This window comes from Doryrhamphus excisus, linkage group LG12, assembly GCF_037039965.1.
Source record: "Doryrhamphus excisus strain RoL-2023G ecotype Guam linkage group LG12, RoL_Dexc_Guam_v1.1, whole genome shotgun sequence".
Lineage (NCBI taxonomy): Eukaryota > Metazoa > Chordata > Actinopteri > Syngnathiformes > Syngnathidae > Doryrhamphus > Doryrhamphus excisus.
The window spans coordinates 17,493,351-17,515,789 of NC_136368.1; the positions used below are offsets into that span (position 1 = coordinate 17,493,351).

A 22,439-nucleotide genomic window follows, 5' to 3' on the forward strand; every position below is an offset into this window, starting at 1 on the left:
AATGGAATAATTTAAATTCATTTAACAATGTACAGTAAAGTCTCGTTATATCGATATCGGTTATAACGAATTACTACTTATTATGATACTATTTTCATTTCCCGGCAAATTTCTAGTCTTTTATGATATAATTAGTTCCGTTAGTACGATACCCGGTTATTATGATAATCCGGTTACTACGATGCCCTTTTCATCTCCCGCCAACCAATTTGGTCTGCTTATATCGATACAAAAGCAGCTTAAATCAATCTTTGCTTAAGGATTTCAATACCAAAAAAGAACACGGCGAACGGCTGCTTCCAGTCAACTTTATTTTTCACACTTCCACCACCAGAGCACAGCACACACACCGATTCCCGCACTTCCTGGTTCACAGGTCATGCTCAACCCGCCCCACATAGCTGGCCGGTGTGTGTGCTGTGCTCTGGTGGTGGAAGTGTGAAAAATAAAGTTGACTGGAAGCAGCCGTTCGCCGTGTTCTTTTTTGGTATTGAAATCCTTAAGCAAAGATTGATTTAAGCTGCTCGACATTGTTCTATAGTATAGAACAATGTCGAGTGCATTATTGCCCACTTTTAATGCAGTTTGGCGCAGGATCGGATATATGGATAGTCCGGTTATATCGGTATTTTTTCCGACTCCCGAGAATATCGATATAACGAGACTTTACTGTAACTCAAAGTCGAGGGAGAGGACCTTTAGACTACATCAGCAAGTTCTTCTCATGTATCGATGGTACAGTGAAGACGAAGAGACAGTATTCATGTGCCATTCGCCCCCTGGCTCATTTGTAAGGCATCTTTAGTTTAAACCAACAAGCCAGCATCGCTCGCCACCCCGCTACCACGTTTGACTGCTTAGATATCATCCAAACTCCAGCCGTCTCTTCCCAAAACCTCAGTATTGCACAGTATTGCAGTAGATGAGATAAACAGACGCCCCGTTCATTCCACAGTCAACATTTATACTTTTTGGGAAGCGCTCAAGGGGCAAATGACAGCACTGAACAACTTAAATATGTCCAAAGTTTATGTGTGGCAGGGCTGTGGCCTACACCGCCCCTGTAAACAAATATATGTGGTCCTTCTCACCAGGCAGTCCGTTTGCCCATGGCTAGTCGTCCCACAACATGGAATTAAATACAGCGTACAGATGAGCCTTTGGGTTGTGTGTTATCCCGCCTCATTGTTTTGGGTTGGTGAACATTGTAACACAGACAGGACGTGTTATGGTGGACGCTGGTTTATGTTGGAGTTTTGTTGCCAGGAATGTGCTGAAACGGGTCCCGTCCATTGTCGCCTGGAATATTCCCTCTCATGTTGAAATAATTCAGAAATAATTCAGAGATAGAACTGACTAACGGCTTACAGTAGGGGTGTCCAAACTTTTTTTTTTCCCCCACAGGGCTGCAGATGGAAATATTAAAGCATATGGAGGCCACTTTGATATTCTTGGCACTTTATTAAACACGTTAAATCCAATCTAATTTATGGATGAACTGGATATTAGGTCATTCATTCATTCATTTTCTACCGCTTTTCCTCACGAGGGAGCCTATCCCAGCTGTCTTCGGGCGAGAGGCGGGGTACACCCTGGACTGGTGGCCAGCCAATCACAGGGCACATATAGACAAACAACCATTCACACTCACATTCATACCTATGGACAATTTGGAGTCGCTAATTAACCTAGCATGTTTTTGGAATGTGGGAGGAAACCGGAGTACCTGGAGAAAACCCACGCATGCACAAGGAGAACATGCAAACTCCACACAGAGATGGCCCAGGGTGGAATTGAACCCTGGTCTCCTAGCTCTGAGGTCTGCGCGCTAACCAGCCCGGATATAAGGTCATGTTTATTTAATTGATCATAACAGAAACAATTTAATCTTTCACATAGAAGAGAACTAGGTCGGTGGATGAGTGGTTAGCATGGAGGCCACACAGTCAGGAGATCCGGAAGGTTCGAATCTACACTTGGGCATCTCTGTGGGTTTTCTCCGGATACTCCGGTTTCCTCCCACATTCCAAAAACATGCCAGGTTAATTGGCGACTCCAAATTGTCGAATAGGTATGAATGTGAGTGTGAATGGTTGTTTGTCTATATGTGCCCTGTGATTGGCTGGCCACCAGTCCACCCCTGTAGACTGCTGGGATAGGCTCCAGCATACCTGCAAATGATCATTTCTGAATCACGGTTGCGTCCAGAGTGGGAAATTCTGATTGAAGTTTGAAGAAGCAGACCGATACTTTCTGAAAACAATGATGTCACCACCTTCTTGTCGTCACATGATCAGAAGTGAGCAGTTGTGTATTGCTGCTGAAAAGCCAATATTTGCATATGTCGACTGGCATGACTCCCAGTTGACATACTCCTAATATTTTTGGGTCTTATACACAAGCCAGACATGTGGAAGACGATGGACCTTGTGTTCTTTCTTCTTCCCTATTGGATGAGAGTAATTAAAGCTCACTTTTAGCCGTAACATAATGATATTTGCACAGTTGGAAGGGCAAAGTGTTACTAAGTTATAATACCAGAGAAACCCACTGCAACCAAACTGCATTCTGTACTGGACTCTGGCGCTCTTCAAAGGTTTATTGTAAAAAAAAAACCTTTCAAAAGATGGTATCACTTATCGAAATTTTCCCAAAGCAACAAGTGACATAATGATGCAGTCTTTCCCCGCCAGCAATGTCATGCACATGCACGCTGGTATGCCCTTACTCATAGCTTACCTATATGCTCAACATGCTGCACCATGTCCAAATAACTTTTTGCTTACAGCAGAGTTTCAACAATGAAAGAAGTCAAGAGACAAATAGCAATCACTGTACTGGAGGTGCACACACCTTCTTCTCTTGCATTTTTATTTTTTTGCTGAGCCAAAAAAAATTAGTTGTTAGTATAAACGGACCTGCTCATTGACTTTTTTTTTCCCTCCAGAAGCTTAAAAAATCCTCCTGTTCGACCTTTGGGAGTGAAGTTTGTGGAATTTACACGGACCTCAAGTAGCATCTTGTCAGAGAAAGGGTGGATCAAGAAGGCTTCAATAATGGTTCCTGCCAGGCAAGGATGTTATTTACGGCCTCCTGACAGGCAACACTTGTAAATCTCACCTTAATATGAAGACCTCAGAACCGCTTATTGTCTTCCGTGTGATTTACTCCGGTTTGTTTGTATTGGTTTCTGCTTGGTATCAACCAAGAAACAAATAATACATGTTGATAGATACACCTTCGAGACAACAATGTTACAATATGATGCGGATATTGTCTTTACCATGCGGCACTAACCCATTTTGCATGTGTGAATGAATAAAAACACAATATTAATAATAATTAAAGAAACTTTTGTTTGAGAATTTTATCTATTGAATACTTACATGCAACCGTTTTGCAGTTTCTGTGTTTCATTAAAAAAAAGAATTGCACCGTGAGGTATGTACAGAACTATGGTGTGCCGTTACACCCCTAATTTAAAGTTTTACTTTACCAAGGACCTTCATTGGAACAACCAAGCATTAATGTGAGGAGGTAGTGTGCCTTATGAATCTTTGATTTGGACCGAAGGAAGCGTTTTTTTGTGTATGTGGCAAATGTTTCTCCTCACTTCTGCCCTCTCATTCGAGACAGAAGAACCTTTATGGTTGTTTGTAGGAGAGTGGGTCCCGATGGCAGAAAGTTGGCTCTTAGACAAGACCAGCAGTCTGCAGACGCTTACTGGAAATGGAACAAGAGCCAAAGGCTCGAAGTTGGATGGCGCAGCCTGAAGTGGGGAGGGCATTGCCTGGCATAGATTTTTTTTTTCAGTCGTAGTTCATAATTACAAGCTGGATTGGTCACATACATTCCTCTCTGACTGATCTATTGTTGTTGTTTTTTTATTTACTGTGGTCTATTAGTGCTTAATTGCAATGAAGCAATGTTTAAAATATTGAGAACATCAAGATAAGTGAACGCAGTTATGCAACAAAAAGTCTGAGAGCGTTCTGGAAGGGGCGTTGCAAAGGAGGGAGAGAATTTTTTTTTTCCAATAACGAGACCACTATAGTGCTTACTTATCACTGACCATTTCATAGGAGCAGATTGATTCTCATGTTCAAAGGTACCATTCATGATGGTCACAAAGTTTGAGCAGCGTGGCTCAGGCATGCAGCCAATGTTGATTGGCATTTTGCCACTTTTACAGTGACTAATTTCACTTTCATTTCACTTTTCTTTGATGCACTGCAAATCTGAAGTTATGCTTGGGAGATATCATAAAAAGGAAAACATTACCGGTAACTAAAAAGAACAAAACTGCAGCAATGTTCTCAACTGGTTCTTTAATGTTTTTGTACAGTGTTGATAATTTAGGGCAGTCTAGAAACGTTGAAACAAGAGACCTGCCCGTACAGTCGTTTTATGAGTTGGCTGTGTGTGTGCGTGTGTGCATGGAACGGTGCTGGGCCTTGGACCACCTCTTCTAATCGTGCCATTTAGGGAACGTGTGCTGTGCCTGTGTGCGGATGAGTGCGCTGACACTAGTCATATGTATGAACAATGTCACATTGTCCAAAGAGGACATTTAGATTTTATTAAAATTCACGTACTCTACTTTTCTTGTTCAAATGCATTTTCAGAATGTGCTACGGGCCAATAAAAAAAAAAGCTGTGTGCCCCAGGCCACACTTTGGACACTCTTGATCTAAGTCGTATACCACGCTCATGTCGTTTTCAACAAACAGAGCTTCCGCTCACTTTCCAGACATGACACGTTTAATGTATAGCCTGATGTGATTGGCAGTCTGTCTGAGAAGTTCAGATGAGAAGGCGGCTGTAGGCAACTTCAGAAGGATTATACCATTCACATTGTAATGCCTGTGAGAGACCCAGTAGTTTTGCCAACCCAAACAAAACTTGTTGCCACACAGATGAAAGGCTTTAGTCCTGACTTGTCTGCACCTCCGGGGCTTCACAGGAGAAGGTGAACAAAAGAGATTATTATGTATTAGCTGAGGAACTGAAGAAGGGAAACCATGTAAGCAGATTTAGGCTATGTCCACAAGAACATGGCTATTTTAAAATGGCTCTTTTTTTGTATTTTTTCACATGCAAACATACTGTAGGTCAGGGTCACATAGCTTTGTGTTATCATGGCCGATTTTAATTGTCATTAAAATGAACTTTTCTCTATGCATTACACATTTTGCTAGGTTTTTTTGTACATTTTTACACATATTTCAACTTTATTCTTGTACCTTGTTTTGCAGTACAGCATTACATATTTAATCTCATATTTTGACTTTATTATCATAATATTCTAACTTCTATCCTCCTTAATTTTCCTAGAATTGCAATATTATTTAATTTAGAAATTTTCAAAAGTTTGTTGCTCATAATATTTGGACTTAAAAAAATGCACATTTTATTCTTTAATATTTTAACTTTGCTATTTTTGTATTGTATTTTTGTAATGTATTTTTGTAGGGAAGATATTTATATAAAGTTATATATATATATATATTATTATATTATTTATTTATCTTTTTCCTTGTTTGGGGGAAATTTTTTATCTCATATTTTGACTTTCTTATCATAATATTCTAACTTCTACCCTCCTTAATTTTCCTAGAATTGCAATATTATTTAATTTTGAAAATTTTGAAAGTTTGTTGCTCATAATATTTGGACTTTAATATTTCAACTTTGCTATTTTTGTAATGTATTTTTGTAGGGAAGATATTTATATAAAGTTATTTTTTTTTAATTATATTATTATTTATTTATTTATCTTTTTTCTTGTTTGGGGGAAATTTTTACAAATACTTCAACTTTATTCTGTTTTTGTGATACTGTATTGTATCTTTAATCTTTAAAATTATAACTACACACTATCTAATTTTCCTGGAATTGCGTTTTTTCTTTCTCATATTACTTTATTTCAACTTTTTAGTTCAACTTTATGCTATTTTTTGGCTTATTATCGTGACTTTATTCTCCTAATATTTAGTTTTTATTCCCGTAAAAATTACTACCCACTTTTACAACAATACACTCTGGCTCCCCTTGTCAGGAGTTTATCTAAAATGGTCTCTGTTTTTTCACAACAGAGCTACAGGACTGACAGGCAGTCCAGTTATCTCCGATATCTCCTTGATTCGTCTATCACCTCATGCACCGACTGGGCCGGGTGAGTCACCGTTCAGCCCTCCACATCCCTACGTCAGCCCCCACATGGAGCACTACCTACGCTCGGTGCATGGCAGCCCCACCCTCTCCATGATCTCTGCAGCACGAGGACTGAGCCCTGCCGAAGGTGAGACTCACCACACGCCTACGGGATACTACGACACAAAATATTGCATTAAAGCGTTATTGCTGACATAAATTTTCACTATTATCAAAGACAGAAAGCAATTATTAACCACAACAAGCCAAAGCCATTTGATGAGGGATGCACCACAAAAGGAACACATTGTGATGTACTCATTCACTTCAAAGATGTGTTACAGAGACACGCAGCATGTAATAAATGTATTACATTGTAAGCATTATGACCCCCACACACAGGTCATGTGTACGTAAAGTACAGAAATGAATCCTGTCATATTAGGAAAATACTCCAATATCAACTTTTTGACACAGAAACAGGTTATTCCATTCGAACCTCTCAAAATGAGCTGTCAAAGAACCTCAGGGACAAGACTGTAGACCTGCACAAAACTGGAAGATGGGGGACCAGCCCAGAATTGGCTGCACATCACCAAGAAAAGCATTAGTTTGCTGTAATGGATTGATCTCCTGCAGTGGTCACAAGCCCCCCTGCTCAAGAACGCACATGTAGAGGCCTGTCTTTTTGGCAACACACCTGAATGACTCAGACAAGGCTGGGGAGAATATGATGTGGTCACATGAGACCGGAATTAAGCTCTTTAGCATCAAGTGCATTGGACGTATTTAGAGGCAGTGAAATGGTGACTATGAGACCAATAACATAGTGGTGGAAACATTCGGTTTTGGGCTGTTTCTTTGACCAAAAATGCCTCCTGAGATGAACGCAACCCTGGTGACCAAGTACAAGAAACGTCTGACAAATCAAATCATTGATTTATGGATGGATCCACAGTTTAAGTTTATCTACACGTAGGCCTGAATTGTTTTCATTTTGGATTTTTTCTTCTCATTTCTCCAGCAGTCACCCACGAACACTTAAAAGACCGATCCCTGTTCAGTCTCCCTCCACCACCACCTGGGGCCAACCCCACAGAATACTATCATCTGATGGCCAGTGCCGGGCAGCGCAGTCCGTATGGCGACCTTTTGATGCAGAGTGGTGCAGCAGGTGCAGCGGCTGCAGCTGCAGCAGCGGCGGCGGCGGCAGCACACCTACCAGATTACATCAGTCCTGTGGATGGTGAGAATATGACCTCATAATTACAGTATATTTGAATTACTTATCTCTTTGGGAATTCTGTATGAAATGGGTTTTCTTCCAGCTTGGAGTGGGCTATACTGCAAATTTTTTGTGTTATACCAAGTAAATCTAGGCTCAGTATTGCTGGTGCCAATACTGATACCGAAATTATTCAAGATCGATGGAAATCGTTCATTTTTTTTTGTGATTTTGTGACTTTTAATTTGTTGTTCATTATTATCATAATAAAAGTCAGCCTATTGGAAATTGCAGGGAATCATTGTACAAATTAACAGTCTGACTCATGCTGACAATACTTAACTCATCACACAGCAAGTTAACACTCAAAAGGTGGCTAAGAAATATACAAGTAATATACTATTTTAAAATGCTAACAACTATTTTAACATTTGTCCAAAATGCATTTTCATTTGTTATGGCTGCCGGGGCGCTGCAATGATGTCAGCTTCCTTCTGGGCTCCTCTGGCTCCCTCTGGTTGACACAGGCAGCATTAGCAACTAAAACCAATGAAATGATTACCAGGGATAAAATGCACTATGCGAAAATGTTAAAATAGTTGGCGGGTTTTAACTTGTATATTCCTTAGCTGTATTTTGGGTGTTAAGTTACTGTGTGATGATGTTAGCATTCTTTGTAAAATGACACCATGAGTCAGAATGTTATATTGGATAAAATAGAATAAATTAGGGTAACTACAATAATGTAAGGATAATAACTGCATCATAATTTTTTTACATTTTATTATATCCAATTGTTCAAATAAAATAAAGTCAGCAGAAAGACAGGATTCAACTTGGCTTTTGGACAGAAGCTCAGTGACAACCAGCGCCAGCCAAGCATCCAAGAAATCTTCCGGCCTCATGAATGGGGTAATAGAAAGAAAGCACACAGAGTGGAATCCAGCCCCGGAAAGTCAATCCTTCCAATGCTTAATATTCAGATGCTCTCCTTGGCCATGATTCCATCTTCACTCATTCATTTTTGTCCAACCACCAAGTCAGTGCAGTGACAATCTAAGCTAAAGTCACTGTAGGAAAAAAATGCATTCATGGTAATGTGTCAGTAATTGATCATGACACAGCTAGTTAAAGATGGAGATGTTCTTCTCGTCCTCCAACCACCTCTGTGACGCCACTGTGCAGCTAACCCACACTTGTTTGGACATGATGTTTACCCTAATAGCCCATTGCCCCCACATCTATCCCCATGTTGTGTTCCCACTGACTGCCACCATCCCAGTGACTTTTTTTTTGGTGTTCCAACACGAGTCGTGATGATGTGGTCAAGTTTGGCACTGTGCCTGCATTCCATTTCGACCTTGAGAAGACATAGCCCATATTGACCCAGGCAGCCAGCGGCTAATGGTCTACACTGGCAGCCTCAACCCGAATCAAATACCTTATTTCGTGCCAGAATAAGAGAAGATGAGTAGTGACTGAGGTGGTCAACATGTGCTTCATCCTTTGGTGTTTGTTTTGGATGGTAGTACAGATCAAACCATCGCAAAAAATCTGTTTGTACACTCATATTCAGCAGACCCACCGCAAGAAATAGGAGCCTTCAGTGTGGCTCATCAGACACCCCTGGTTTTTACCGCTGGTTTACTTAAGGGAAAGTGGGTACATACTCACAGTAGACCATTCGTACCATGCTCGACATGGGCGCAGGTCCTTCTCCCTCGCTTTGCTCCCACTGATCATTCGTGCGTTGGCTTATTTGTTTGTCCCATAACTGCAAATCTAACACATTTTTCGAAATGGTTTCATCGAAACTCTTTTAACGCCTAAACTGTCGCCGCCAACAGGATGGGTAATCCATTTCTAAACGACCATCAGTCTAACCATTTCTCCAATCAATCTGAAATGAAAGGCTTTCATATCATTACTGTGAACCAGGGGTCTCAAACTCAATTTACCTGGGGGCCACTGGAGCTAGGGTCTGGGCGAGGCTGGGCCGCATCAGGTTTTCCAAAAAAAAAAAAAAAACATTTATTAAAAACAGAAAAATATGGTTCCGATTTTCTACAATAAAAGCTCTGATAAAACATTCCACTGTTCTCAAATATCTTAATTTTTATTTTTCTGCACAAAATAAGATGAAAAATAAACAAATGAAGAATAAAGAAAATCAATTAGTAATAAATAAATATAATAATAATAAAACGGCAAATAATAAAAACTTAAGAAACCACATATAGTTGGTGGGTAGACAAATTATTTTTTTCAGATTAAAATGAACAAAGCATTATTAGAGCCCTGTAGACATGACAAAACACGACTATAGTCACATTTATACTCTTTTTATTTACAACATATTGCGCAACTGCAGGGTCTTGAGACACATGCTAACTCGCAAACTAGAGAGCTAGCGACCTAAACGGTAGCCTTCAAGTTATTTCCTTTAAACTTAAATAGCCAAAAACTTACCACTTCCACACGGATAGGGAGGATAACTATTAACAGTTATTTAACCTTTAACATGAACATTAATCAAACGTAATCATTTTTTCTGGGTACATGATACCATACAGCATCCATATCAAACTTGCGCGGGCCGCACTAACATTAAACTTTCATATCAAGGCGGGGGCCTCAAAATAGTGTCCTGCGTGCCACATTTTCCGATGTTTTGATTGATGTGTTGGATTCGAACCATGTAGAGGAGACATATTTGAGGCTCCGTCTAAGTGTGAGCTGATTTTAAAGATAATATACATTTCACTGTTTTGATGAACAGATACGTTACAATGCACAACAAGTCACAAGTGTTTTTGATTTTTCACTCTTCTGATTGGCCAAAACACACATGGCAGTCAGTGAATTACTTTTTTATGTGAACAAATTTTTTTTTTTTTAAATCCACTTGTGTTCATGGAGATTTGTTTCACACTGTATTCGGGGAAATGTGCGTTTTTTAGAATATTCGTGTTTATGTGGACATAGCAATGGACAATAGCGTTGAATAAAGTTACAGTGCAATGTACTCTATTTAACACTGGGAGCTATTCAAAAGCCTGCAGGAGTTGTAAGGAGTTGGCATTAAGTAAGGTCAAATTAAATGTCTACCATCCTGAAGAGAGATTTCACTGTTGATCTTGGACGTTATACACAAACATTTAACTATATGTTGGTTCACGGGCACATGAGTGTGAGTGTCTGCATAAACAGACTGCTAATCACAACAGCAGCGTTTGGTTTGGACACCGGGGGCTCATATAGGACTCAATGCAAGTTCCTTTGCTAATAAAAATCACAGTGTATTCGTGAGATTTACCAGGGTAAATACATTTCCCATCTGGTAGCACGTGGCGTTGGCTAGCTGTAGCTGTGTAGGCCTTGAGTGCGGCGAGCCTCAAGGCCAGAAGTCGACATGTCTGCAATCAAACAAAAACACAGCAAAAATGTGACCAGCAACAAAGCAAAACACGAAAAATAAAGGTAATAAATGCTCAAAAGTCTCTAGTTTACAAAACAGATGATTTATTATTATTATATATTATTATTTGGGGTTGCACGGTGCTCAAGTGGTCAGCGCACAGACCTCACCTGAGTTCAATCCCACCCTCGGCCATCTCTGTGCGGAGTTTGCATGTTCTCCCCGTGCATGCTTGGGTTTTCTTGGCGACTCCAAATTGTCCATAGGTATGAATGTGAGTGTGAATGGTTGTTTGTCTATATGTGCTCTGTGATTGGCTGGCCACCAGTCCAGGGTGTACGCTGCCTCTCGCCCAAAGACAGCTGGGATAGGCTCCAGCACCTCTTGTGAGGATAAGTGGTAGAAAATGAATTGATATATTAGTATTTATTTATTTATTTTCTTTTCAAATGTGCAAAAGTTTCAAAATGTGTTAAAGGAGTTTATTAAAATAATTTGTAAAATGGGGTGGGCTGAATTAAAATACCCATTCCAGGTCTTAGCAAGCCGCAGTTAAAGTATTAAATGTAGTTTGGGACATTTTTGCAAAGTTTGCATATTCCTAAATGATCATCACTACAAAAATTCTGCATATTATATTTTTGCACAAGCAAATGTTCTTATTTTTCTCAAGTGTACTCCATCAACTCTATTATCTGCTCTTGCAAACATCTTGTACACACCTTCATACCATGCTTTTTAATATATGTGTGTCATGGCCTATAATTATGAGTTATAAAAAAAGGGGGTCCCACAATGTGAACCAGCCCTCATTGTCACACGCATACTCACACACATAACATCATATAATATTAGTTCAAGCTTGTGAGGCCCGCACATCTGTTTTCTCACTCCTTGCCGGAACCCACACACCCTTTCAATTATAGGTGGCACCAAAAAAACATTCTCCACCAAGCTCTGACAATTTCAAGTCATGTAAAATAAGTTTGAAACATCACCAGATTCGATGAAACTAAAGCGTTTTGTATTTTGGTATTGAAGTAGTGTAAAGATGCGGGTACTGTAAATTTGAACTTGTACGTGAAGTATCTATGCTACTTCATAGCAGTGACTGAAGCTGCTTATTGAGTGAGTTCTAGTTGTAGAAGAATGATACTAAGCTATGGTGAGGTGTTACATTTGTGTTTTGTTTTATGAAATTATTCATGACGTACTGTATGTTGGTGTCGAACTGTTTGCTTGTTTTCCATATTTTTACACATTTATGCGCAGCACACTTTCTGACTTGTGTGTAAAGATTGAAGAGGTGTTTTTTTTCGAATATTTCATTTTGGCAGAGCGCCCAAAGGGGCGAGGTAGGCGCCAGGTTACCAGTCTGCCAGACTGTGAGCTCTGTTTCCTGCTTTATAAAGGCCATCATTAATACGCATAAATGCCATTAAAACTCTTGGCGTTGCAACAAGCTTGGCTCATTGCAGAAACGGCAAATCATCACAGCTGGCCTTTTTCAAGCACCACGCAAGAAAGAGCTCCTTAAGTTTGATCCCTAATAAGATGCAGCTTGTCCCGTTCTGTATGTGCATATGAAATACATAAAAAGTTAACATACTTACTGTATACTTTGACTTAACAAAGAGCGGTGTTTTCCCGTAGGTTTACAGCTACTTTGCAACAGTTGCCGTAACGTCTGTCGTGTTCCACGGGCCTTTTGATTCAGTGCATATGTCTTTATTTTAAGTCAAACCACCTCCAAAATGTTAGTTTTAGAAGTAGGAGCCTGGTTTATGGCTCTGGCGCAGTGGTTGTGGTGCCAGGATTCATTTGCCTTGACGGGTGGAGATCGGCTACGTATTGACGGCAGTGCAGGTGAGGCACAGGAGCTCTCCGGTTGCTGCGTGTAATTAAGTGAGTTGCCATGTGCCCATTAAGAGTTTCCTGCTACTCGCACCCCCTTTAATGTCTGTTGTAAAACCTAATTAACATGTAAAAACACAGGCGCAAATGACTTCTGCTTTCTGTCCCCGCACATTGCAAATCATCCCCTTATTTAGGCTGACCTCCATTTGTCATTGATCTCTTTGTAACAGCGCACAAAATCCATGACCCCTCTATCATCAACAGTCAAGCGGTTGGGACCAAAACAACGGACATATTTTGATTTTTATTATGTTCATTTTCACTTACATGGTGATGACTTTCCTTTTCTTTGGCACACTTCCGCTTGGTCAGACTTTCAGGAACGAGTTAAAAGCGCTAAAAAGGTGATTGAGTGGAGTATTTTTAACAGCATTTTTTTTGCTATTGTAATGGTAATGGTTTTATTTCATTTGAACATGCATCAGATTACAATTGAATGCATCACATAATCAGTTCACAGTTCCACATGTCCAAAAGGAGTAGGAAGAAGCAAAGCTTATTAAATCCTACCCCTCCATCTGGTACTTTTACAATCAGTAACTGTTAGATTTGTTCACTTCCTGCTTTCCTAATATAGTTTTTTTATTTTTAAGTTTTAGTTTTATATTTTAATTATTTTTATTTTTATATTTTTATTATTTAAATATTTTTATTAATTTATTATTTTTTTTTCTTTGTCCCGTACCGTACCAAGTGTCAGTATAGTGATATGTATAGCACATTATGTTGACTTCCTGCTTTCCATAATACAGGTTTTTTGGGGGTTTTTTTGTTTTTTTAATAATGTATGACCATACATTGACATAATGGGTACCATAGTAACTGTGACAAATATTGTGACAAATACATCAGGCTTTCCGCAGCAATTTTCAGGCTAAAACCCCAATAATTATGATATTTGACACCATATAAAAGCATTGCAATTATAAAATGCCTTTAAAGTGAGCTATAATGATCCAAAATAATCTAGTTTACATGACATTTTTGGGGAAGACATATCCTGGGTTCGTTACATCATTTCAGGATGTCATGAGTTTTGAAAGTAGTATTGCTTCTTCCATGGGGAAGTAGTATGTTCCATATTCTACTCCCTAGTACAAGTACCGGAATATCTATCAGCTGCCTCCATGCCTGATGTGAGTCTGGCGTGTTTTTTTTTTATAATGTTCTTAGATCAATTTGTTTAAATTGCCTCCATTTAACTTGCTTGAGTAGAGATTGATATCATGGTAATTACTGGCAATGATTGGTGGGTATTCATTATGCATAAGAGGATGCAAATGTTAAACAGAGGAGCTGTTTGTGCAAGGCAGAGATGCAAGAGATAGCGCAGCCTAGCATGGACGTGACCTCCACTTGAGTGTTCAGGGATTTATTGTGGTCAAGGTAAACGTTAGCATCTGTTAGTCGAAGATAGGAATGTAGTAAGTAAAAACAATTCGCTCGCACGTGGATCACTTTGTAATACTTTGTGTCCAGTTTCACGCTTCTCCAGTCCACGGCTGACACCCCGACTGAGCAGGAAGAGGGCGCTGTCCATCTCTCCGTTGTCAGATGCGAGCATCGACCTCCAGACGATGATCCGCACCTCACCTAACTCCCTGGTCGCTTACATCAACAACTCCAGATCCAGCTCGGCTGCCAGCAGCTCTTATGGGCACCTGTCGGTTGGAGGGATCAGGTATCACATGCAGAATATTATATAGTATTTTAGTAAAAATATCATTCACGTGTTTGGGATACACCCCATCATTTTACTGTGGTTTCTTCCAAACAAATGTTCCCATGATCTAAAAGCTTCTACTTCTCCTTTCATCCCAGCCCCTCATTCAGCTTCCCTCATCCCATTAATCCGGTGGCGTATCAGCAGTTGTTGTCTCAGCAGCGGGGTCTGAATGCCTTCGGCCACACTCCTCCGCTCATTCAGCCGTCCCCGTCCTCTTTCTCTGCCCGCCAACATCCCCTGGCCACGCCCCCGATGCCCGCCGCTCACAACAGCACCAACTCAGAAGCTAACCAGGTGGGAATAATAATGATGGGATGATCGGTGTTGGGCGGATGAACCTGAAGTTTTGTCAAATAACTTCCAAAACTCTACTTACATGGAATTCATTTGGAAGAGGACAGTGAACAAATGTGATGATAAAAAGATGAAATTATGGCAAATATTATTGATCTGGTTTTACATGTAAACACTTGTATGTGGTTTGAAGTCTGCATTTTCAAAACCATTTGAAAAGGGAGCGTGACTGCATCATCATGCCGTGCCGCCTTAACAATTATCGAATATGGGGTCATTTTTAATTCAGTATATTAATACAGTATATTAACGTTAACATAGATGTACTGAAATCACAATTTCTGATATGGATATGGGCGGCACAGCGGTCGAGTGGTTAGCACGCAGACCTCACAGCTAGGAGACCAGGGTTCAAATCCACCCTCGGTCATCTCTGTGTGGAGTTTGCATGTTCTCCCCGTGCATGTGTGGGTTTTCTCCGGGTACTCCGGTTTCCTCCCACATTCCAAAAACATGCTAGGTTAATTAGCGACTCCAAATTGTCCATAGGTATGAATGTGAGTGTGAATGGTTGTTTGTCTATATGTGCCCTGTGATTGGCTGGCAACCAGTCCAGTATGTACCCCGCCTCTCGCCCGAAGACAGCTGGGATAGGCTCCAGCACCCCCGCGACCCTCGTGAGGAAAAAGCGGTAGAAAATGAATGATATGGATATTCATAGAAATTTATAATACAGATGATTATAATCATACTTAACTTGAAGTATGTATGTCAAAAATGCTTGAAATTGAAAGTGTACAAATGTGACTCAAATCCCCCATGCGATAAACTGTCCGGTGAACTCTCCAAAAACTCCAAGTCAGTTGTGTCTCAGGTTAAAAATATGCACAGCACTCCCTTTCTGTTCCATCCACCCTCCTCCCATCTCTTCTGTGTCTTTATGGGGGCCACTGTTAACACCAGACTCGCTGCTTATGTAAACTTCCCACTCAGTGAATCATTTTCTGGTACATACTGTATATCATCAGTAGTACACGTGCAAAAAGGTGCTGGTGCTTTTGCTGGCGTATGGGTGGGATTCAGAGCCCACTCGTGGTAATGGTAATGGTAATGGTAATGGTAATGGTAGCACTGGCATCTGGAAGGAACGCTGAGGAGAAACGTTGCATTGAGTGGAGCCAGATAAGATGGTTTGGGTATCTGCAAACCACCTAAGGAGGCCTTAGGGAAGACCAAGGACATTTTCTGGATTGCATGTGTCTAATCTTGTGCATTAAAAAACAAGAACTTGAGACTGTATCTGAACAGGTGACCAACCCAAACATCAGTTTCTTCTTGTTAAGCCCTACTTTGAGGTTTTTAGACGTGCTTTTTAGTTTGTGTGTGTCTAGTCTTGTGGTCTGTGTCTAGGTCTGTGCTCAAATCGATGACCAGCTTCAGCCCCATCTTCACTTGCTGTGCCTAATCTGGGTTGTTTGTTTGCATTGTATTTTATTGTATTGTATTGTATTGTAATGGTTGTTGTATTTTCATGTATGTAGATAATGTTTTCACCACCTTTCTTTGTTTTATCATCAACAACCAACTTTTGCGAACTCAATTTTTGAAGCAATGATGTCTTGCTGTCCGTTATTACTATTTTTTTGTAAAGTAATAATTAATAACAATAATAATGATAATTATTACCTCTATATTTATGTATGATTAGCCTAGGTACCTCTACCAATTTATAGTTACAAGGGTATTAAGGTGGTATTCTTACGTTTCTCATATCATTCAATCAGAGATTCAATTGCAGATATAGTGTATAGAGCCAAGGGATGGGATGCTTGGGTGACTATAAGATTCATTAAATGGTTCACTGTTTAATTATGCAAATCTGTCATTATCTGTCTATCAGAACGCTAGTGGAGATCCAGCCGTGAGCAGCACGGTCAACCAACTGAACTCCAAGAGGACCAAGGTTAAGATGGAGGCAGAAGGCCCACTGCCCATCTCACCAACTTCTCAGGTAAGGAACTCACCTCGAAACTGTGCATAAAAGTTTCAGATTCTCCGATTATTTTTTTTTTTTTACAATTTAACAATGAGTTGATATTATTTAACACCGTTCACTTTTGTGGACCATCCTGAAGAATCCTGGAAATCTAGAACTGCAGTTTCAAAAATGTAAGCTACCCTAGAAGACAGTTAGGACTAACTTTGTTCCTCTGTTGACACAGTAAAAAATATGCTCCAGAAAAGTATTTCTTTTGAGGTTTTTGACCTCCCGACCTCCCAATTCCACCCCGAGTTATGTTATATATGCTAAAATAATAACAAGCAGTACACTACAACATCATCCAGAGCAGTTCATTCTTCAATATTTATCAAAAAAATGACAACAATATAAAACCTTTTCAGTAAATTATACCTACAATCCTCCTCAGTCAGCCATTGTGGGTTTAACTTGGCTTGTTCAGCATTTTTGCTCTAATCAACCAATCAGAGGACAGAACAGTGCTGGTGTTACTGTAGAGCTGGCCTTGGTCCGGCAAATCTGAAATCGGTTACGGAAACAGCCCATTGCTAACAGTGTGTATTTGACACGGGCCAGCACTCCTGATTCTGAAGGCCCTGGGCCATATTAGATGAACATGGCGACACACAGAAGCTGAAATCTGATTGGACAAAAAGATCTTAACATACACGTGAAGTATTGCAAGCAGTCCATCTTCATCCGCTTATCCGAGTTTGGGTCGTGGGGGCTAGGAACCCCCCCCCAGACGTCCACAGTACTAACTGAAAATAATTGACTAAAATAAAGAAACTAATCCAATAGAATAATTTCATACAATTTCAAACCCCCACTCTGCTTTGTATCAAGTCTCATCTCCTTAGAGCTGCTACCGTAGTGACATGACATGGATATTTTTTTTTCTTTTAGGACCAGAGTGGAGGGATGTTGGACTTGAGTGAAGATCTGGATAAAGACGAGTGCAAGCAGGAACCTGAGGCCATATATGAGACCAACTGCCACTGGGAGGGTTGTAGCAAGGAGTATGACACCCAGGACCAACTTGTCCATGTGAGGATCAAAAACACATGTGTTTATTTATTTAATAGCACACTTATTCTCTTTTTTTTTATACCAATTTCATCAGCACTATCAGTGTGCTTGATGTGTTTACACCAACCTAAGTCATGTGGATTGGTCACTGATCCAGACGCCCAACATTGATGAGGCTTCCCTCGCCAAATCTATCCCAAGCCTTGCAGCTGTGCACCCTCGGCCTCCAGCCCCTGACCCTTAACCCCTGACCCGTATCTCTCACTCAGCAATACCCTCTCCGCACTGAAACCAAGAGGGCCGTTCATAAATCCGTTATCATGCCAGCAGCGTTGCAGTTTTTGGGGCCTATTTTTTGACCACATTGATTGTCAAGGGGAGTGGACTTAAGCATCCACGTCAGGACCAAAAGTCACTTGGCCTGCACTCACGCTGAGTATTTGTGCTACTATGTTTCTTCTTCTAGTACGCTGTTGTCTAATTTTAAGTCGTTAAATACTTGCAAGGGGAGCGATCGCATTATTGAGATAACACGTTTTTATCACACACACAAATAAATATAGTTATGAATGGGGTGAGAGTTCCATGGGTTTGAATTTTGGATCATTTTGTGTCTCTGTATTTTTATTATCCAGTGATGCCTTGGTTAACAAACCAAAATGGACTCTAACCAAAACAAATTTTCTTCTAGACAATAATGTCAATTGAATTAATCCGTCCCAAAATTTTGTAGACAATAGTTTTACATGCAGAAAATGATGTCCAAATAGTTACAAATGGCAAGTGAATAGACAACTGAACATTTAACGTAGTTTTATTGGGGGAAACCATCAATTACCAAAATAACACAAAGTGATAACATTATTCTACTGCAACCACAATTTGCAAAAATATCAAGCTAAAAAAAATATCAAGCTAAATATTAACGTTGTATAAACAGGAAAAATGAGACAGAAACACAGTGTCACCATGGAGTTGCACACACAAGGGATGCTGCGTATCTATGTATCTATTTTGGACGCTAAACGCAAAATTCAAGCAAATTTTTTTTGGTTTTTAACCAAAAAATACACTAACCAGGGCAGACCTTAACCAAGGTACCACTGTATTATTTTATTTTGTAAATTATGAATTCACGCCCCGGCCCAGTGGGCCCAGGCACGGTATGATTGGTCTAGTGTGAGTATGCACTTTGGCCCACCTCCGAATCCCAGGACACAGGGGAGTTAGGGAGGGTTAGACAGTCACCCAGGAAAGAATGTGTGGTGTGATTGAGGGTGTAGATGGACAATGTTTGGCCAGTGGATTCCTGAATCCTGACGGGACCACGGGATCTCCAATTTCTCTCAACCTTAAACACCCTGGGGTGCAATTTTGAATTACCTCTACCAAACGCCCTGACAACAACTCCCAAAGCCCTTAGGGTTACACGCGCACCTGTGACTGCTTCGAGAGCCCCCGTGTAAAGGCGTGGAACCTGAAAATAGCAGCTCCACACTGGTTTCCATTCCTCTTCCTTCACCCAAAATAGACATCACTGAGCTTTTTTTTTGCTGCTGAAAAAGTGACGGTGGTGATAAGTGGAGGAAATGAAGTGGTTCCTTTCTGTGTGCATATGTTTGATAGCTCATTCACTCATGTGTTCTACAGCTTCCACAATGCAAGTTGTACTGAAGCATCCCAATCAAGTAAGATTTAATGGAAAAGCGAGACTACAAGCTGGTCACAAGTGATTTATTGACTGAGGAAGTCCCAATTTCTTGCAGACATCCTGAACAAACAGACAAACAGTTTTTATAGTTTTTGTCTCCTGTTGACAGAAGCGACAGTAAGTGTCAGGGTTTATTTATGGCACCGTCTTTCACAATGTGTGTTTGTCATTATTGTTCGTGCGCTCACAGGATAACACGGGAAAATAATCTGGTGGGAAATAGACAAGAATTTGCTGACCCTCGCCTTGCGGTGAAGCTGTGCATCTGTATCCTTGTAACGTTGTATCATCGTCTCCTCAGCACATCAACAATGACCACATCCACGGCGAGAAGAAGGAGTTTGTGTGTCGCTGGGAGGAGTGTACACGGGAGCAGAAGCCTTTCAAGGCCCAGTACATGCTGGTGGTCCACATGAGGAGACACACGGGCGAGAAACCACATAAATGCACAGTACGTACAAAGGAAAGCTGGGGTGCATAGTTTAAAACAAGTGAGACGGACCGACTGTCGGACTGTATATACTTAGGAAGCAATGATGCAATTATGTAACATACATGTAACATACTTCCATAAGATGTACTGCACTTTCTATATCATATTTTTAAACGCCACACCCTTAGCGGTTCGATTATCGCTCCCTCGCTATATCGTGTTTAATCACAAATGTATTAATTAACACATGATCTCTGTTTTGTGATAGACTACTAGTCTATTATTAGTCAAAACATACTGAAATATAAGTGATATATCATGGTTACTAGTAGTTGGTAATAATGACACATTGAGACATTACCTTATATTAAATTACCTTAACACTGCATGAAGTCTTGGAGGTCTGACATGAGTAAAAAAAAATCCTCCTCCCATTCCGTGTGGAAGTGGTACATTTTTGGCTTTGCTTGTTAGTGTGCTAACTCGCTAGCTAGAGTCTCTGCAGCATAATAGTTGAGCAATGTGTTGTAAACAAAGAATAATAGGAGTTCTAATAATGTTACAAAAAAGTATTTAGAAAGTCATAAACAGTTTTTTATATATTAATTTATAACATAACATATCATAATTTATTAACAGGAATGCTATATAACCCTAATCATTCTTTTTGTTTTTTTGGAAGTATTTTCCTGTGTGAAACCATGTGACATGCACCAAACTGCTTTCATTCTATGTCTGTCAGAGCCCGGTAGAGGGGGGGGGGGCGGGAGCACTAATTTGCATGAAATACCAAAAACAGACCCCACAACTGTGGGGCATTTTACAGAATGTGTGTTCTAATTTTTGTCTCAATGCATGTCACATGAACAAACTGTTTGAATCTGTGGCAGAATTGCGTAATAACAAACACAAGAAAAAGACAAATAAATACCACAGCTCATTCCCGCTGTGTCACTTTCTATTGGTGTCTATTTGCAGTTTGAGGGCTGTTCAAAAGCATACTCCCGTCTTGAGAACCTCAAGACCCACCTCCGGTCCCACACTGGCGAGAAGCCCTACGTGTGTGAACATGAAGGCTGCAATAAGGCCTTCTCCAATGCTTCAGACCGAGCCAAGCACCAGAACCGCACACATTCTAATGAGGTATGTCAACTGCTTTAGGGGAAAGCTTCCATGTAGTATTTGACGCAATGTCTTTCATGGTGTACATGTACACGATGCTTTGATTAACATACACATGCTATACGTCCTTGTATTGCTGAATTGCAGTTCTTTTATTTAAAAAAAAAGTGTAATGGTAATGGTTTTATTTCACTTGAATATGCATCAGATTACAATTGAATGCATCACATAATCAGTTCACAGTTCCACATGTCCAAAAGGAGTAGGAAGAAGCAAAGCTTATTAAATCCTATCCCTCCATCTGGTACTTTTACAATCAGTAACTGTTACATTTGTTCACTTCCTGCTTTCCTAATATAGTTTTTTTTTTTATTTTATTTTTTATATTTTGGTTTTTATGTTTAAATTATTTTTATTTTTATGTTTAAATTATTTTTATTTTTATTTTTATTTTTTTTTATTTTTATTTTTATTTTTATTTTTATTTTTATTTTTATTTTTATTTTTATTTTTATTTTTATTTTTATTTTTATTTTTATTTTTATTTTTATTGTCACATACCAAATGGGTACCATAGTAACTGATAGCATTGTTTGAGGGTCTTACTCAATCCAAGTGTCAAATCTTTTTTGACAGAAACCATACGTATGTAAAATCCCGGGTTGCACCAAACGCTACACAGACCCCAGCTCTCTCAGGAAACACGTTAAGACTGTTCATGGACCTGAAGCTCACATCACCAAGAAACAGCGAAGTGATGCTCCTCCGAGACTTCCGCCGCCTAAAGACAACGGAGAGAACGATTTCCATTCCAAGAATGGCACAGGAAGTATGGATGACACGAGCGACGCCAAAGGCACCTCGAGAGGCATGGAAGACTGCCTCAAAGTCAAATCAATCAAGACTGAAAATTCTATCGTGAGTCCTGATATTCAACTTGAAATAACATTTTATTATGATAACATATAATGTCATTGCATGACTTGTGTACAGCATGAAGAGACTTTCACTGACTTTACTAACATGGCTAAACCTCCATCCCTCCTAATTCCTATGTTTAGTTTTATGCCTTTCTCTTTCCCTTATAACCTTCCAAATGGACAGTCTTCTTTGAGGTGAGCATTCCATCTGTTTCCTGAGGGGGTTCATGTCTCTGATGTAACACCAGATCACATTCGATTCAGCTCCAATAACTCTCCTTATCTCTCTTTAATTGCCATTGTTCCCCTGAAACAAGCTACAGGTATAGAAGCATAATCCAGATTATGTCTCACATTATTTATTCAAGGGATTTTAATCTAGATTGTACTTTATTTATCCCACAACTGGGAAATTTAGATGCGACAGCAGAAGAAAGATACAAAAACACAATAAAAGTATACAAGAAAGAT

General features: G+C 39.9%; 1 protein-coding gene across 1 annotated transcript in view; it reads left to right on the forward strand.

Moving 5' to 3' along the window:
• Window positions 1-22,439, forward strand: part of gli2a (GLI family zinc finger 2a) — a 72,035-nt gene that overhangs the window by 43,008 nt on the left and 6,588 nt on the right. The window contains exons 4-12 of the mRNA XM_058082358.2: window positions 6,096-6,301; window positions 7,178-7,399; window positions 14,193-14,394; window positions 14,535-14,733; window positions 16,634-16,744; window positions 17,660-17,800; window positions 19,795-19,944; window positions 20,905-21,069; window positions 21,685-21,966. Coding sequence (XP_057938341.2) covers window positions 6,096-6,301; window positions 7,178-7,399; window positions 14,193-14,394; window positions 14,535-14,733; window positions 16,634-16,744; window positions 17,660-17,800; window positions 19,795-19,944; window positions 20,905-21,069; window positions 21,685-21,966 — 1,678 coding nt within the window. The remainder of the gene's footprint in view (window positions 1-6,095; window positions 6,302-7,177; window positions 7,400-14,192; window positions 14,395-14,534; window positions 14,734-16,633; window positions 16,745-17,659; window positions 17,801-19,794; window positions 19,945-20,904; window positions 21,070-21,684; window positions 21,967-22,439) is intronic.